This window comes from Tachysurus fulvidraco, chromosome 5 (assembly GCF_022655615.1).
Source record: "Tachysurus fulvidraco isolate hzauxx_2018 chromosome 5, HZAU_PFXX_2.0, whole genome shotgun sequence".
Taxonomy (NCBI): domain Eukaryota; kingdom Metazoa; phylum Chordata; class Actinopteri; order Siluriformes; family Bagridae; genus Tachysurus; species Tachysurus fulvidraco.
In genome coordinates, this window is record NC_062522.1 from 21,505,299 (window position 1) to 21,523,772 (window position 18,474).

An 18,474-nucleotide genomic window follows, 5' to 3' on the forward strand; every position below is an offset into this window, starting at 1 on the left:
TGCTCCCCTCAGGAAGACGTCTCCGCATCATCCGATCGCGCACTAGTCGACTGAGGGATAGCTTTTCCCCTCAGGCCATCAGACTAATTAACAGCCATAACTAACACAGCATACAGCATACTTCCACAATATTCAACAGTTCAACACTTAACTATACACACACACATGCACACTGCATTCAATACACATGGGACTACACACACACACACACACTGCATTTAATTTAAAATAACAATCTATCTGACAATAATCGGTACCACAGGACATTTCTGTATCTGTACAGTCTGTTGCACCTTACATGATACATATATATTACATGTATATAATACTTATACTTATATATTATTTATATTTATACTTATACATACATATATGCATGGGTATATATATATATATGTCTAGTAGTACACTGTGTGTACTGACTATGTATGAGCACATTGCATCCTTTCCACATTTTCCGCATTTGCACATTTCAAATGGTACTGAGCATTTTGCACATTTTTTAAACCTGTTTGTAAATTTTTCTATTTATGTTTCTTACTATTGTATGTAAATGGTTCTGCAATTTCTGGAGCTCGCTCCCAAGAATTTCACTCACCATGGCACATGTGCCTTGGTGATGTGACAATAAAGGTGACTTGACTTCACTTGACTTGACTTGTGTGAGTGTGGTTAATGAAGTTTCTAGCTCAAGTCCTAATTTGCAGGAGACACTGCTGACCAATCCTGATCTGGAACTATTTGTGGACAGATCAGCATCCAGGAACTCAGAAACAGGTCAACTGAATGGGGTTTGCAGTAGTCACCCAGGATGAAATTTTACTTCCCATCTCATTACAGGTTGCAGAACTTGCCACCCTTACAGAAGCCTGCAAATTAACAGTGGGTAAGACTGTGACTGCATATACTGATAGCAGGTACACAATCCCAGACCCTTAGATTTTGTCTATGAATGTGAACTATGCAGTGAATACAGTAAATGAGAAGCTCATTGAGAACACACATAAACTTAGTAACCCTGTGCAAACTAAATATTTTGCATTACAAAAAATGATTTGCATTGCACCACACATTTACACAAAGGATGGCCGGATGTGCCGTATGAAGCAGAATGGTTCAGAAAGCTAGAGAAACCAGAAATGCTGTTTTGGGATGAGCACAGCTGTTCTGTAGAGGTAGATTCATCTAGGATAAATAAAAGTGCAGGCAAGGCAAGGCAAGGCAAGTTTATTTGTATACACAGAGGTCATTCAAAGTGCTTTACATAGAAATTAGAAAACAGTTTATAAAAGAGAAAAAGAAATATATATGAAAAATAAGAAACACGATGAAATCATAACAAAAACAAATAACAATTAAAGAAAATAAATTTGATTTTAATAAAAACAGTTTAAAATATGTTAAAAAGAATAAAACAAGAGTAAAAGTGATTTGGATAAAAAGTGCAGTCAGTGTGAAGCAGCACAGCACTCATTCAGTAAATGCAGAGTTAAACAGATGTGTTTTTAATCTTGATTTAAAAGTGTCTACTGTTGAAGCACATCTGATCTCTTCTGGAAGCTGATTCCAGCTATAGGTGGCGTAATAACTAAATGCTACTGCACCTTGTTTTGAGTGAACCCTTGGTATCTCTAACTGACCTGATCCTAATGATCTGAGTAGTCTGCTTGGTTTATATTCAATTAGCATATCTGTAATGTATTTTGGTCCTAAGCCATGAAGTGATTTATAAACCAGTAACAATACTTTAAAATCTATTCTAAATGAAACTGGAAGCCAGTGTAAGGACCTGAGGACTGGAGTGATGTGCTCAGATTTTTTGGTTCTGGTCAGAATTCTGGCAGCAGCGTTCTGTTGGGGATCCCGGTAAGGAGTCCACTGCAATAATCCACCCTGCTGGTGATGAAAGCATGAACAAGTTTTTCTAAGTCCTGTCTTGAGACAAAACATCTAATTCTGGCTATATTTCTGAGATGGTAGTAAGCTGATTTGCTTATCGCTTTCACATGACTACTGAAATTAAGGTCAGACTCAAAATGACACCAAGATTTCTGACTTTATTTTGTGTCTTTAGACCCCTAGAGTCAAGGTGTGTGTTAACCTTGAGAGTTTCATCTTTATTTCCGAATACAATGACTTCGGTTTTGTCTTTGTTTAACTGGAGGAAGTTTTGACGCATGCAACTGGTAATTTCATCAATGCACTTACATAGAGAGTCAATGGGGCTGTAATTAGGGGACAAGGCTAAGCATATCTGGGTGTCATCTGCATAGCTATGGTAAGCAATTTGGTTCTTTTTCAAAGAATTGGGAGCAAACCAATTGGGAGCATATACAAATTAAAGAGAAGCAGTGCAAGAATTGAGCCCTGTGGGACTCCACATGTCATGGATGTCCACTCAGATTTATGGTTACCTATGTTCTCATAGTAACCTCTTCCTTTTAGGTATGATTTAAACCATTTGAGGACCATCCCAGAAAGCCCTACCCAGTTTTCCAGTCTATGTAAGATTATGGTGTGGTCTACCGTGTCAAAGGCAGCACTAAGATCTAGTAGCACCAGCACTGATATTTTACCAGAATCAGAGTTTAAGCGAATATCATTTATTATCTTTATGAGCACTGTCTCTGTGCTATGATGCTGGCGGAAACCAGATTGAAAATTGTCCAGGTAGCCATTTGAATTTAAGAATTTGTTCAGCTGATTGAAAACCTTTTCAATGATCTTGCTTATAAAAGGAAGATTAGAGATTTGTCTGTAGTTGCTAAGTATGGTTTTGTCTAGGTTACTCTTTTTTAGGAGAGGCTTAACAACTGCTGTTTTTAGGGACTCTGGAAAAGTGCTTGTGAGCAGAGAGGTATTTACTATTTTTAAGAGGTCAGTTTCTAAGCAGTTAAGTACCTTTTTGAGAAAGGATGTGGGGAGGGTGTCAAGGCTGCAAGTTGATGCTTTAAGATGTTGTACTGTTTCTTCCAGGGTTTTTATATCAATTATGGCAAATTCTGAGAAAATGACAAATTTTTGAGGTTGTTGTAGTGAGGTCTGCCTGACCACATTAGAATATGAGGCCGTATTGATTGCCATTCTGATATTACTCATTTTCTCAGAGTAAAAGGTTGCAAACTCATTGCATTTGTTGTCAGAGTGCTAATTTAACAGTAACTGGCATTGGCCCTGTATCCATCTCAGAATGACGTCTTAAAGGCAGTAGATTAGATAGAGTTGTCGTGCGGCTAGAGAGGGCCTTCGTCTTTCTATCACATATCAGGACAGAGATAGGGAAAGCTAAAGGGACATTGGGCTCCCGCTTGTTCTGAAAACATTTCTGATTGTTACTGCTGTCATAGCGGGGACCCAACACATATCATTTACCAGTGCTGTTTGCAGATGAGGGCTGGTGTGATCCCTGACATTGAGGCAGAGGTCGGAGTGCCCTCTCAGATGGAGGGGGAGGGCAGGCTGGGCCCAGAGGCTTTGGTGGTTGTGGAGCGCGCTGTTTCTTGGTTGGTATTTGGGGACTCGCAGCAATAGAGGGGGAAAGCTTAGTTCCAGCAGATACCAGTTTCTCCATTTTCTCTGAAAAGCACAGAAGTGGTGATGTTGAAGAGAGGGAGACAGAGTGTGATGACATCAGCTGTGATTCTGGTGTTCCTGGAGGCTCGGGTGTGTTATCTTGTTTTTCCTGGTTGTTATCCACAGAAACGTCCTTGGGTGTTGATTCACCATCCAGCTGTAGTGAGTTCTGTGGGCAGGGCTCAGCCTGAGCTGCGGAGTTTTATCCTTGTCAACTGAATGTCCATCCAGGTGTTGGTGTGAAATCCTGAGTGGACTGGCACACTCAGCTGATGAATGATGAAGGAAGAAAAATATATTGTCTTTAAGCAACCTAGCACCTAGTTTGTTTGGGTGGATACCATTTCTGTTAAAAAGTTGCCTTTGACTCCAGAAGATATTAAAATTGTCAATGTAATTCAGTCCTCTCATGGTGCAGGTTTTTTGCAACCATGAATTTAAACTTAGTAGCCGAGAAAACATATTTGTTCCTCTGGCTGGGAGAGGTCCACTGATGAATGATTGAACTTTCAGTCTTGCAAGTGTTTCAAAAAGTTCATTGAAATCCCTCTTGAGGAGCTCAGACTGCTCTTTCCAAATATCATTCTTTCCCACATGTATGACAATCCAAATGAGAGACTCATGTTTCATCAGAATGTTGTAAAGTTCCTTGTTAACATCAGAAACCGTTGCCCGAGGAAAACAGTATGTACGGGTAGCCTTGCTTCCAATGTTTCTGTTAATAGAGTCACCCAATATCAGCGTGCTTGGCTTGGCTGCTGTCTGAGTGTAGCGCCGCTGCCTGTATGATACTGAGCGTCTGTTAGCTCCGTTAGCTACTGGCTGATGAGATCTGTGTCCATTTACATTTACAGATTCTTCACCCAAACTCACTAGTGCTTCATATCTATTTTCAAGCCGCACAGGGGGTGGTGGAATACCAATATTAGCTACTCGAGCTGGACCCATATCTGGGGTAGATGATGCTTTTGCAGCACCTTTGGGTCTCGCACCCTGTTTATGCCATCGGTTTGTGTCCTCAATTACTTTAAATTTCTCTGAGCTCACTATGACCTGTTTAGAAGCATTAGGTTCATAGGACTCACCAGCTTTATGTTGAGAGGGACCACGATGAAGCTCTGCTGTATGTTCTGGCAGGGTCCGCAGCACCACAAGTAACTTTGTTTCGAGAACTGCAATCTTTTGTAGAAGTCTGTGGCAGTTTGAGCATCAGGTGGATTGAGATCCAAAAGAAGGCATTTTCTCTTCTGTTTGAGTGTGGGCAGCTGTGTTGTCCTGATTTAGGATTGTAAACTGCCGGCAATAGCAGACTGGTAGACCACTATGACAAATTCCCCAAGCTGTTGAATATTCCAAATGTCAATATAGTTCCAGGAATTTGTAGTTTTAGTGTGAGTGCCCAATTGTTTAGTTAGAGCACTGTGCTGAACTGCTGGTAGTTAAATCAAAAGATAAAAGCGAAAAAGCAAAAGCGCAAAGCACAGAGCGCAAGTAAAAGCGTCCAAACAGTAGCGACGCAGGATGTGGATATCCCTTCACCACTGAGTAATCAGTTCCACATATTTCTCTGTTCAAATGCCACGACTTTGGCCTCATAAAAAACTGTCCACCTGTCCAGATTACTGCCAAATCTGGTCATGTAAAGCACAATTCTGAAGGTTTTTGTGTCTAGCTCTTTCATGCCTAATCAACACCTGACATTCAATGTAATCAATGTCTGATGATCCTGTGCCACACCTATAATTTACATATAACTGTAAAGGGGAACCAAATGGCTGATTACATTGTACCTGTGCCCTACCTGCAGATAACATAATGGTCTGTCTGTAAAGCAATCAACTGATCAATACACAGGATGGCCCTTCTTGTCCGGTCTATTGTAAGTTCTCCATTAGGACATCCTAACTGCATCCAAACTGTTGTATGAAGACCATTTGTTACCAGGTATAAAGTCTGGTCACACAGACGGTACCTTTAGGTTAAGTTCCAGAAGACTGCTATGCTACAAGAACATCTTTAATACTTTGTCCATGAACTTGGTCCAGCTTACTTTTCTTTTACATATTAGAAGCATTCTAGTACGTTGGCAAGCCACCCAAGGACCATGCAGCCAAATTCAAGGAAAATCAATTCCCATTGAAACCAGATGCAATTCTAGGCATCACACCAGTGTTTAATTCTCTGCTGAAGGCTGGTGTGATAATACGATAAAACATATTCCCAATAAAGAAAACTAGTTACCAAGGTGAGAATGAAGAATAGAGATTTGTACTTAAAGCAGTGAATCTCAAGAATAATGAGAGGCAAAAGGGGTTTCATCATATCATGCAAATATCTTGCAGTATTGTAGAGTAAACTATATGAATGTTATAAAGAACAGTATATTATCTATGAAACCCATACAAAAAACAAAACAAAACATTTATTGTTCATAAATGGGGTATGGCCAAAAGCCATATTTTAACATGCACTGCTTAGCCTTTTCTGTCTTTAAAAAATATTGTAGCAACCTGCTCTGTCAAAGGGACCTGACCTATAGAGGAACTATCATGTTTAGGGACTGCTCCAGATATGGAAAAACACAAACAAAACAACACTGAATGTAATCATTGAATGTAATACTTATACTAATAAAACTTATGTGCTTTCTTACTGTCCCATTTCGGATATAGTACCCCATTGCCATTATAATAACCTCCACTCTTCTTACTTTCCACTAGATTTTGGAGCATGGATGTTTTGTCCATTCAGCAACAAGAGCTTTAGTGATGTCAGACAATGATATTAAATAAAGAGTCCTGAGGCGGTTCAGCCTTCCAGTTCATCAAACAAATGTCGGGTTTGTGGTATCTTCCACACCAACCTTGGCAATTCATGTGTTTGTGGGCATTACTCTCTACTCTGAAGATGCACAACAGCCTTTCACCGACAGTGCTCAACTGTTAGTGGTTACAATCCAATATGCAAAGCACACTCATTCTTTTACTTACTAGCAAGCTAGCTAGAATTTTTGCAGTCACCACTGTTTAGTCTGAAGGGAGTTTGTTAAATAAATAAGCCCTGACCTCAATTCACTGAGAAACCTGCATCACAATGTTCTTTAGAGGCAAACAAGAAGTAAAAAAAACTCACAATACAAGTAAACAAAACATTTATTGTTTTCTTCATTTCTGTCCAAAATTCTCCGTCACAAAGAATTTCATGTTTTTGAGTCAGCATCATACTATTCATCAGTTAGTGGAAGGTGTTGATTTGGTTGGAGAAGAATGTTCAATACATGGTCTGTAAGTGATGTGTGATTAAAATAAATTTTAGAAAATTAAAATTTACATTTTAGATGGAAATCACATTTACAGTACATTCACATTTGTTTTACATTCTCAAACAATGAGAACATTTTAAACTTTCTATGATAGCAAATAAACACTTCCTGAGATGCCAGGAGAATTAAAGCTTGAAAGTATTCAGACTCAAAAAGGAACACATTCTCATCTAGGCAACAATGGATAGTGCACATATGAATAATTTCATAAATAGTTTATGATATAATTATCAAGTGTATACATTTATCAAAGAGAAATGATTCATAATTGCACTATCCACTATCTAGACTTTTCGTTTGACCAATCAAAGTGAAGTTATGTACATGTACATTGCATGATTATTGTATATATTTATTGAGCAAGTTATCACATTGTGCAACAGTTCATGATAATGATACATTTAAATAATTATATTTAAATAATTATTTTTTTAATATAATACAGCATGTAATGTTCTATTTCACCCATCCTAAAAGCCACAGGTGGTACAAATATCATGGATGCTTTCAGGTGTGCATTCTGAATCCTTTCTACAAAATGAAGTATCCAGAGGTCCAAAGCTGGTGTCCGAGTGCCATCAAAACCTATCGAGTTTTCCCTTCCAGAAGCACACTCATCTTTCAACCTGTTTTGTGGATTGATTCGTCCCTTCATGTTCATTGTTTGCTGAGTGAGAGGATGCTAGGTCTGCTGCTACATCTGCCAGAAGTTTAGGTTTTCCAATGACCTGGCAGATGAGGTGGCATGTTTACTCTCTGCCTCAGCAGGGGCTGCAAGGCAAGTATGTACTTACACATAGGGGCGGCACCAGATAATTTAGAAATTTTTTGAAATTTTAAATTGCTCTCTCTGCAACCATGGGAAAATCTTCGACAGATTGTTGTGTTCATGCAGATTGAGTGTTCGAACAATCAACATCTGAACCATTATGTACCGCAGGCTGAGGTATGTTTATATTCACTGGAAGTGAAATCTGAATTAGAATTACAAGGTAACTTATTTGGCACAAGAAATCACTCCATTTTTAAAATGTAATGTAATGATAGTATGCCTAAGCCAGCGAAGCTGCAACTCATGTAACGTTATGCAAGTGTAATAAGTAAATGTTTTTACTTTATTTTATTTGTTCCTTTAAATGATTAACAAAATTATTAATTAGAACTCAGTCCTTACATTATTGCTTTAAAAATGTTTGGGGGTGCTATGGGAGAGCTTTGTTCTTTCTTGGGGATGCTGAAGCACCTGCTAGCCCCTCTCTGGCACTACCTATGCTTACACAGATTACTGACAGGCTCTAACCTATGACCACCTTAAAAAATGGTTGCAGCCCGAGTAATATTAGCTAGTGAAGTGCAAACTACAGCATGAATGCACACAATGCTGGTTGCAACAAATTTCACTAGCCTTACTACAAGGATTTTATCAGTTTTTATGAATGATTTAGCTGGCCTGACAGCTAAACCGCACACAGGCATGGTGGTGTTCACTTTAGCTAGTGTGATATATTTTCTCATTGAAATGACTAAATTCTTCATTAATTGCACTGAGAATAAACTGCTTTTCTGTTAAAGCCACCATGCCTGCTTGTGTGTCTGTGTTCAGCCTATCAAGGCTCTGAGAAGCCACAACCATTACTACTGATTCTGCCCAAAATTAACAGAATTCATAAGCAAGGCTATGAAATCTTATTATTGGCCCCAAGATGGCAAGGTCATGGCTTGCACTATGTTAGTGCCTGTCAGTCACCTGTGCCTGTGCATTTGGTCCAGGCAAACCACAGGCCCCTGACAATATAAAGGGTAAAACAGAACAGCAGCTGACATTAACGAACATACCATTATCATAGGTGTTGCCATGTGTATGCTGCCATTATTTAAGGAGAGATGCCATCATATTTTCTAGGCTGAAAGCATCTGTCAAGACCGTGGGATCGGTGGAAAACTGTCCTCTGGGTACCATTGCCTGTTGTTCTCTAAACAGCCTAAACCTGAGAAATATATGTCATGGGGTTAGTTGTTATTTGTTATTATTACTTATATACATTGTCATTATGTGTTTCTAAACACACAAAGATATTTAAATTTACCAATTAGGTTCTGTAAACCTTAATATAGATACCCATTTTTTTTTATTAGTATTCCTTTCTTTTTATTTGATGGTCCCTTTAATCTGCTTTAGTGTTTGTGTGTGTGTGTGTGTGTGTGTGTGTGTGTGTGTGTGTGTGTGTGTGTGTGTGTGTGTGTGTGTGTGTGTGTGTGTGAGATATGATTTATATAAGAGATGTGCCTATATTGGGATGATACGATAATCAAAAATGAAGGCCCTTATTGCCATTTTCAAGTCCCTTCTGGACAAATCCCACTTTGCTGCTGCTTAAGTTTTTTTTTTTTTTTTTTTTGCTAATGCTATCTATACCAATTTTATGTTACCCTCCTTGTTGCAAATTGAAATTCACATGTTGGTACGTAAGTGTCAGGGACCTACCAGTGCAAATCATCTCTTTGTTGGGACCCTGGTCTCGTAATAGCAGCTGCCGCCTAGGCTTTCTACCACTAGATGTCAGCAACTGACTGACCTTGCTCTTGTTTTTGTAGCAGCCTACAGTTAAAAAAAAAAAACAAAAAACGAAAAGTAAAAATATCAGAGAGAAACAAATTCAACTTAAAGCTTACATTAAAAAAAAAACAATTTAAGAACGGATTAGTTGTGTGTGTGAGAGTACAGTTATAATTATTATTTTTGTGTGGCACTGATGAATATGCAGGATATATAACAGATGCAGGAATGTTTTGCTGAATGTATTTTTACAGCAGGTTGATCACTTTCATTAAGAAACTGGAATTCAACTTAATCTAAAATATCTCATACCATTTGAAATGATCAGACGTTGAATGGGCTCAGAATCTCAAGCAGCAGTTGTTGTTTTCTGGATCGTTTTACATTATCACCATTAGTAGTCTACATGTTTTCAAACGGGGGCGGGTGGGGGGGGGTTTGGCTTAGTGGTTAGCATGTTTGCCTCACACCTCCAGGGTTGGGGGTTTGATTACCGCCTCCGCCTTGTGTGTGTGGAGTTTGCATGTTCTCCCCGTGCCTCATGGTCTCCTCCTGGTACTCCGGTTTCCTCCCCCGGTCCAAAGACATACATGGTAGGTTGACTGGCATCTCTGGAAAATTGTCTGTAGTGTGTGAGTGTGTGAGTGAATGAGAGTGTGTGTGTGCCCTGCGATGGGTTGGCACTCCTTCCAGGGTGTATCCTGCCTCGATGCCCCATGACGCCTGAGATAGGCACAGGCTCCCCGTGACCCGAGAAGTTCAAATAAGCGGTAGAAAATGAATGAATGAATGAATGAATGTTTTCAGACTAGTGTTAGTGTTAGTTTGGGAGCAGTTGCTCATTATCACATTATCAGCAGAATATACTACTAAGAATTAGGTGGGGGTTACACTGGGTCTTACCTTCTGTTGCTGGGGGGAAAGTCACTCTCACGTCTGCAGCCTTTACGTAACTGGTGTCTTGATACTTCTTGTTGACTTCAAAACCACACCTGTCTGTCTCTCTGGTTTTTTCTATGCTCCTTGATGTAGGTGATTTCTCTGACTGGTCCAAGATAGTCCACTGCCTCAATCTGGGGAAGTAAAAAGGCTGGTATTTAACTACTGAAGCATAAACTGTAGGTAACCTGAAGGTCAATTATGGGCTTACAAATGAAGGAAATCAAGATTTCTGATTTACTAAAAAACAAGTACAACTAAGCTGTATAAGAATAGAACAAGATATGTGTTATTTTACTCGTTTGTTAGTTGATTTCTAATTACAATACATTCCACCTTTACATTTTATTATTTTAGCCAGGATATAAACTATTACAAAATTCTATTTACCTTGTTTTAATGTGGTGCTTTGCACGGGGCAAACCTGGTGGCTCAGGCATTACCAACATGGATCTGAAAGCATCCAGAAAAAGAGATGAAGAAACACAGGACATGACAGAGTAAATTTATAGTACTCATTAGGTAGAATACATTAAAATGGATTTAAACTCAAAATGCAAACATACGGTCTAGGATTGCTCATGTTGACAGGACGATCGCAGGAGAGGCATTTGAACTTTGACAAACAATGTCTGTTAGGAAAGAGAGGAAAAATAGTATTAATTTGAAGACATGGCAGAAGAAGAAGGGAATGGGAATAAAAAAGATTCCAGGGTTTTGACAAGTTCAACGAGTCAAAACACTGGCTGCTGTATTTTTATGTATGACATTCTAAATTGACTCATTCTAAAGAACACAACAAAAGAACACAAGCTGGTTTTACCAGCTGTCAATTTTCAATGTACATTTAAGAGTGAACAATAAACATTTGTTCAGTTCTATAACCAACACTCTTTCATTGAAGAATATTATGAACTGAATGAACTGGTAGTTTACAAAGCTTTCCAAATACATTTGTACTCGAGCTGTGGGTGAAATGTCACCCGAAGCTGCTGTAGCTTTAGGCGCAAGCTCCCGAAAGCACTCAGAGTGTAGTTTGAGTCTGCTTTTGTTTCATATCTTCTTTTACATTAGTTAGTTAATTTCAAATTTGCGCCACAAAACACAGCCAAGCAACTCATTTTCCTCCTTGGTAGGTGACGTCAGATCAGGTCACAGGCCACGGAAGCCCCAATCGTCCAAAAACGTTAGTGATTCGCAATCGCAACCACAGTCTGTGTTCGCAACACAGTGCGGGGTGAATTTATGAATGAAAGTTCTGTCACGAAAATATACGATATAAGTATACGAAAATCCTTGGCCTTTCCTAGTGGGTATACGGTGTATACCTGCGTATCACGTAGACTACACCACTGCACGGAATAGATGTCACTCATATAGAAATTATACCTCAAAGTTATTGCATCACAGACCATTACCTCATACTGTACACACTACCCGTAGAACAGATTAACCATGTCTCACCACGTTATTGACTTGGTAGAACCATTATTCCAACCACTAATGACTCACAGACTCAGATTCACAAATAACCTGCCCAATCTGTCTCAGTGTTTTACTATACCCTTACACAAACGATCTACAACATGTGTGTTAGATCCCATTCCAACTAAATTACTGAAAGAAATGTTACATACATCTGTAAGCCTCTTCTGAATATTATTTATTTGTTTGTTTGTTTGTTTGTTTGTTTGTTTGTTTTTGCCAAGTCTTTTTATTGCAAACAAACAAAGTCAAATAACAATACAGAATCCCATTCTGGTTTTACATGAAAAAGGAGTAAAGTAAAAGAATGACAACAATAAAAATAATAATAATGGAAAGGAAGTTAAAAAGAAAAAGAAGAAAACAAACCACCCCCCACCCGCCCACCCCGGGACCTGGCCCGTTTTAATTATCAAATACAAGTCATTTTAAATTTTCAAAAAAAAACCTAATCCGGCAAAACCGAAGGCCTATGAAATATGAAATAAACGGTTGCCATTTATTAAAAAAAACCTGAAGGTATTACTTCTTATCATATATTTAATTTTCTCAAGCTTAATAAAAAATGCTGTATCCTTTAGCCATTGTGAGTGAGATGGTGGGACAGAGGACTACCACTGAAGAAGAAGGCGACATCTGGCCAACAATGATGTAAAGCTAATTAAAACTTATTTTTGCATAGAGCAATCAATGGGCAATGGGCAGGGTTGCAAATGTACTCACAGAATAGTGGACATCGTACAGAAATAACCCGACCAAAAATTATATAGTCGTGGACAGAAAAAAAAACATGTGACTCAGGTGACATTGTGAGTTAGAGCATCTGTCACATTTGTCCTCGACATCTGGGTAAATTTGAGACAATCTATATTTAGAAAAATGCAGACCATAAATGACCTTATACTGGATAAGTGTGTAAGATGAACACATTACCAACACTATCCCACCACCCGTCCCCAAGCTGAAGTCCCAGTTCTCCCTCCCAAGCAGCCTTTGTTTTGGAGGTAGTTTCGTCACAAAAATCCAGAATACGTTCATAGATCTCAGAAACAGCATCTTTTCGTTGTGATTTTAAGCAAACCTTCCCACTGTTGGAGAGGTGCCAGGAAAACATTTTTGAACAAAATGCCTAACTTGAAAATATCTAAAGAGGTGGCTGGTGGGTAGCCCATACAATGATGACAAATTAGCAAAACTGTTAAAAAAATCCCTCTGAGTATAAATCAAGAAAACAGTGTATACCTTTGCTATACCACACTGAGAAAAAAGAATCCAGACACAAAGGGGGAAAAAGATGATTGATACATAACGGACCTAAAGGAGAAGCAGTTACAAACTTGAAACATTTCCTAAATTGATACCAAGTATTAAATACATCAGAATTTTTAACATACGAGGAAGTTTTAATTGGAAGAGAAGAATATATAAGAGCAGATATAAAGGATGAGGAAGAACATGACTAGGCTTCTAACTTACATCATGCTAAATGAGGTGACTCAACCCAGCACCGTATCTTATGAATGTGTGCTGCCCAGTAATAAAACTGAAAATTTGGTAGTGCCAGACCACCGCTAGACTTACATCTCTGGAGTAATGATTTACCCTCGGAGATCCCCCAGACCAAATGAAAGCATTAATCGTTTTATCTAATGAGTCAAAGAAGTGTTTAGGTAAGAACAAGGGGATTGTTAGAAATAAAAAAAAAATTAATTTAGGCACAACATTCATTTTAATACCATTTATCTTCCCAATCAGAGACAAAGGCAGACTATTCCATCTATGAAGGTCAGACTTCGTTTTAGTTATGAGAGTAAAGTAAATAATGGAGTAAAGTTCGCAGAAAAAAGACCTGAAACTTTACATGTCACATTAATACCAAGGTAACTAAATCTAGTGGGACTGATTTTGAAGGGCATGTCCAGATGCTTAAGTTGCAAATCAGTTGTGGTGGTTGGATAACATTCACTCACTCTCACTCATTTTCTACCGCTTATCCGAACTTCTCGGGCGTCATCGGGCATCAAGGCAGGATACACCCTGGACAGAGTGCCAAACCATCACAGGGCACACACACTCTCATTCACTCACAAACTCACACACTACGGACAATTTTCCAGAGATGCCAATCAACCTACCATGCATGTCTTTGGACCGCGGAGGAAACCGGAGTACCTGGAGGAAACCCACGAGGCACGGGGAGAACATGCAAACTCCACACACACAAGGCGGAGGCGGGAATCGAACCCCAACCCGAGGTGTGAGGCAAACGTGCTAACCACTAAGCCACCGTGCCCCCCAGGATAACATTCACTCTTCTGAAAATTTAATTTATATCCAGAAAAGGAGCTGAATGTATCAAGAGTGGATAAGATACCAGGCAGACCAGATGCAGGGTCAGATACATAGAGCAACAAATCATATGCATACAATGATAGTCTGTGTTCGATGCTGTTCCTAATGACACCTTTAAATAAAGTAGAGGATCAGAGGTAATGAAATGGCCAATGGTTTAATTGCCAAGGCAAATGAAGATGGAGAGAGAGGGCAGCCCTGACGTGTCCCACGTTTCAATGGAAAATACTCTGAGCGCACATTGGTTGTTTGAATGCTGGTTTGAGGTGATGTATAAAGTCATTTCTCCCAACTAATAAATTTATTACCAAAAACCAAAACCAACTCACACTCTACCCTATCAAATGCTTTTTCGTCATCAATTTAATATCACAATCTCAGGTAAAACATCTCGGAATGTACTGTATGAATAATATTTAAGAGTGAGAGTATTAAAAAATAAATGACGTCCCTTAATAAAACCGTTTTGCTCCTCAGAAATAATGCTGGGCAACACTCTCTCGGCGCAGAGCTATAGTTTTTGCCAGAACTTTTACATCAGCATTTAACAAAGATAGAGGCCTATAGTAACCACATAAAGTTGGATCTTTGTCACTCTTCAAAAGAAGAACTATCGAAGCTTGGGTCAGAGTAGTTTTCCAAGGATTCATTAAACACTGGCAAAAATTGTCCTGGGGCTTTATTGAACGGCATCGCTTTAATTGAGAATTTTATTTCTTCAAGGAAGAGTGGGGCATCTAGTTCTTGTACATGGTCAGAATCAGTGGTAGGGTTTTCAAGGTTGTCCAAAAACTGATTCATAATAGCAGTATCGGCCGGAAATTCCGATTTATACAAAGAGGTATAAAACGATCTGAACGTGGCATTAAGTTCTACCGGGTCTGTAACAATCACATTAACATGATTTTTAACTTTAGGTATCAAACGTGAGGCAGATTGACGTTTCAATTGGTGAGCCAATAGTCGATTTGCTTCATCCCCATAGTCATAGTAAGTGCCGCATGTCTGTAATAACAATCGCTCTACTTCAGTAGTGGAGATGAGATCAAATTCTGTCTTAAGGTGTTTCTTAAACAGTTCAGGGGAGGGATTGGATGTGCACTCTTGGTCAAGGATACCAATAGCAGAAGTGAGTTCTGTAGGCTTGGCCTTATGTTTTTTATTATAATGAGAAGAGTATGAAATAATCTGCTCCTAACTAAAGCCTTCAGTGACTCCCAAAGTAAAGATGATGATGTATGTTCGTTCTGAATAAAAAGAAGAAACTTATCAATAGAATTAGACAAAAATTCACAACATTTGTTATCTGCCAACAGTGTGTGTGTGTGTGGGGGGGGGGGGATATTATGCAGAAATATTGGTGCATGATCTGATATTAAAATACTTGAGTAATCAACGGCAGCAACAAACAAGTTCAAGCTGTTATCTATGAAGGTATAATCTATTCTTGAGTATGATTGGTGAACCTGATAGAAAAATAATTTTTTAATTAAAGGATTACCAACTCTCTAAAAGGGTCAACCAACCCATTCTGATTCATAAAGTCATTGTGACATTTTGACATAGCTGACTGAGATATTGGTTGTGAACGAGATCTATCTAGCATTGGGTCAAGTACCCAATTCAAATCACCTCCAAAAATCAACAAATGAGAATTTAAATGAGGCATTTTACTAAGTAATCTGTTGGAGAATTCAACATCATCAAAGTTAGGTGCATAGACATTTACCAGCAGCACCTTTGTTTGCATTAACATGCCTACAACCATAAGGTATCTGCCATTTTTATCAGCAATAACATCAGTAGGTAGAAACTGAATCATTTTTGTTGATCAAAATAGCAACTCCTCTTGGTTTAGAGTTAGAATGAAAGACTATCCAATAAACCTGCAGCCTAAAATAATCTTTAAATTTGAGATGAGTTTCTTGCAAAAACACTATGTCGGAATTAAGCGGTTTCAAATGGCTAAAAACTTTACCACATTAAGATGGGCTACTCATGCCACATATATTCCAGCTAATGAAACAAACAGATGCAGAATTCAACATGACACATTTGCATATAAATTAATTTAAGAACACATGAATAGTACCAAATGGCCAGGACCACCCCCACATCCCAACACACACACACACACACACACACACACACACACACACACACACACACACACACACACACACACACACACAGACCCATGAACATATACACACCCCCAAAAAGAAAAGGAATAGAAAAAAAACATACAAAAACAAGAGAAAAAAGATTGATGTCACGGAATTGTGACATCATCTCGGAGAATGGCCTGAGATTAACTGAAGTATAGAGATGTATGACATCAACAGAGTCTTAATACTTAATAGTAGGCACTTATACTAATGTAAACCCCATTATATAACAGGAAGAGGGAGAAAAAACACCCTGATATTACGGTATTACTTCTAAACAAAACACTACCCAATGTTCTTTGTTTTTATATATTTCTTGGCCTCTTCTGCAGAAACAAAGTCTTTTTCCACACCCTTATATGTGATACGCAGATGAGCCGGAAAGCAAATACCATAATGAACAATTCCATAACAACAAAATCGTGCAATGCCTCCTGACCTCATTAAAGGCGACTCAAGCCCGGGCCACACTGACCGTGTGGTCGGGGAAAACTGACATCTTTATTTCTCCGACAGCATCCTGTTGACTCTCTCTTGTGTGCCATAGAACATTCTCACAGACGCTATAATAATGAAACCTAGCAATAACAGTGCATGGTCGCTCACCGTGTTTTGACTTCGGCTGAGGAGTTCTATGTGCTCAGTCTAACAGCGGTGTTTCATCCAGTTTAAAAGCTTCCTTAAGCAGTGCAGCGACAACTGTAGTGTTGATGACGGTATCCTCAGGAAACCCGACTGATGTTATTCAGTCGCGACGGAGATTCGAGGTCCTCACATTATTTTGCAATGAAACAAACTCAGCGGTTAAATGTGAGAGTTTGTTTTTAAGCTCAACTACATTGACAGTACAGAGGGAGAGAAAATCCCCCATTTCTCCCACTGTACCTCTGAGTGCAGCCAACTCAGCGTCAGCCAAAGCGTCGTTATAATTTGGCAGTTGTGTTTTTACTGATTGTAGGTCAGCTCTAATAGTGGACAAATCATCACCCAGTTCCGCACAAAGTTCAATTTTAAAAATCTCAGCAATGTCTTGCTTTAGCAAGCTTAGCAGTTCTCGCTTCAGGGACTTCGAATCGACTAACAGCGCCACTTCCCTCAGAGAGGTGGAGATGTCTTACTCCATTGGCTGCACAACAGTGCCCCTTCTTAATATTATTAACTACTCGTTATCTTTAAATCACATCCGTAAATTCTTCAAGTTGGCAGTTATTAAGCCGCTCATTAAGAAACCTAATTTAGATCAACACCAAGTTATGTATGTAACCCAGTTCCCTGAGAAGCAAATGAGATGCTGCCTCAGGGCTGATGCTATGGGAATGCTTCTTTGAGGAAAATGTGTCTGAAACTCTAGACCTCAGGGGCCAGGCACAGAGCTTCCACCTCTCAGGGAGGGGGTGTAGGATTGCCCCTGCACCTGAGAGAGGAGATCCTTCCTGATGGGAACATCCTATGGAGTTCTGTTCAGGAGGGAGACTTGGTCCATGAACCAAACATGAGAGGGCCAACGAGGAGCAACTAGAGAAATTTCATTTTTGGGGCACTCTGGCTAGGACTTGCAGGAGCAGAGCTACTGGGGAAAAGGTGTACAGACAGAGCCCCGGCCACATCCGTACCAAGGCTTCCAGGACAAGTGGAGCCGGAAGAGAGAGAGAAAACAACAGCGGGCAGTGGGACGACTCCTTGGAGGTGAACAGATCCACTTTCGCTCACCTGAAAATTTGCTATATTCATCCACCACATAGGGGTGGAGATGACAATTCCTGGGCCTCAGCACCTGCCTCGACAAGAAGTCTGCCTCCCGATTTACATACCCTGGAATGAAAATCACTCTCAGTGAAAGAAACCTGGTCTCTTCCCAAAGTAGAATCTGTGGGCATGAATGCAGACTGCCCTAATAATTGATATAGGACACCACCAAAGTGCTGTCCACAAGGCCAGGGACCGAGGTCTTTTCCATATAAGAAGGGTACGAAGCCCACGGCGCATAACCTGAGGGGATGTCTGTGAGGATGAAAGCCTGTGCACCTGAGATAGAGCATGTGAAGCAAAGCCAAAGGGATAACATCGGCTGCTGCCAA

The 18,474-nt window shown here is 39.5% G+C and overlaps 1 protein-coding gene across 7 annotated transcripts in view; it reads right to left on the bottom strand.

The window, feature by feature from the left end:
- The window catches only part of LOC113642856 (kinectin-like), a 68,883-nt gene that overhangs the window by 26,908 nt on the left and 23,501 nt on the right, over positions 1-18,474 (bottom strand). The window contains exons 22-27 of one of the 7 annotated variants that reach the window (XR_007140610.1): positions 10,958-11,023; positions 10,782-10,844; positions 10,356-10,525; positions 9,381-9,494; positions 8,732-8,883; positions 6,708-6,855 (exon numbers count right to left, since the gene is read on the bottom strand). The exons of 5 other annotated variants lie outside the window; for them this stretch is intronic. Coding sequence is in view for 1 of the 2 variants with exons in the window: in XM_047813983.1 (XP_047669939.1) it covers positions 8,813-8,883; positions 9,381-9,494; positions 10,356-10,525; positions 10,782-10,844; positions 10,958-11,023 (484 nt within the window). In the remaining variant the exon portion in view is untranslated. Of the gene's footprint in view, positions 1-6,707; positions 6,856-7,226; positions 8,884-9,380; positions 9,495-10,355; positions 10,526-10,781; positions 10,845-10,957; positions 11,024-18,474 lie in introns of those variants that run through there. One more of the 7 variants, XM_047813983.1, reaches the window with a different exon arrangement.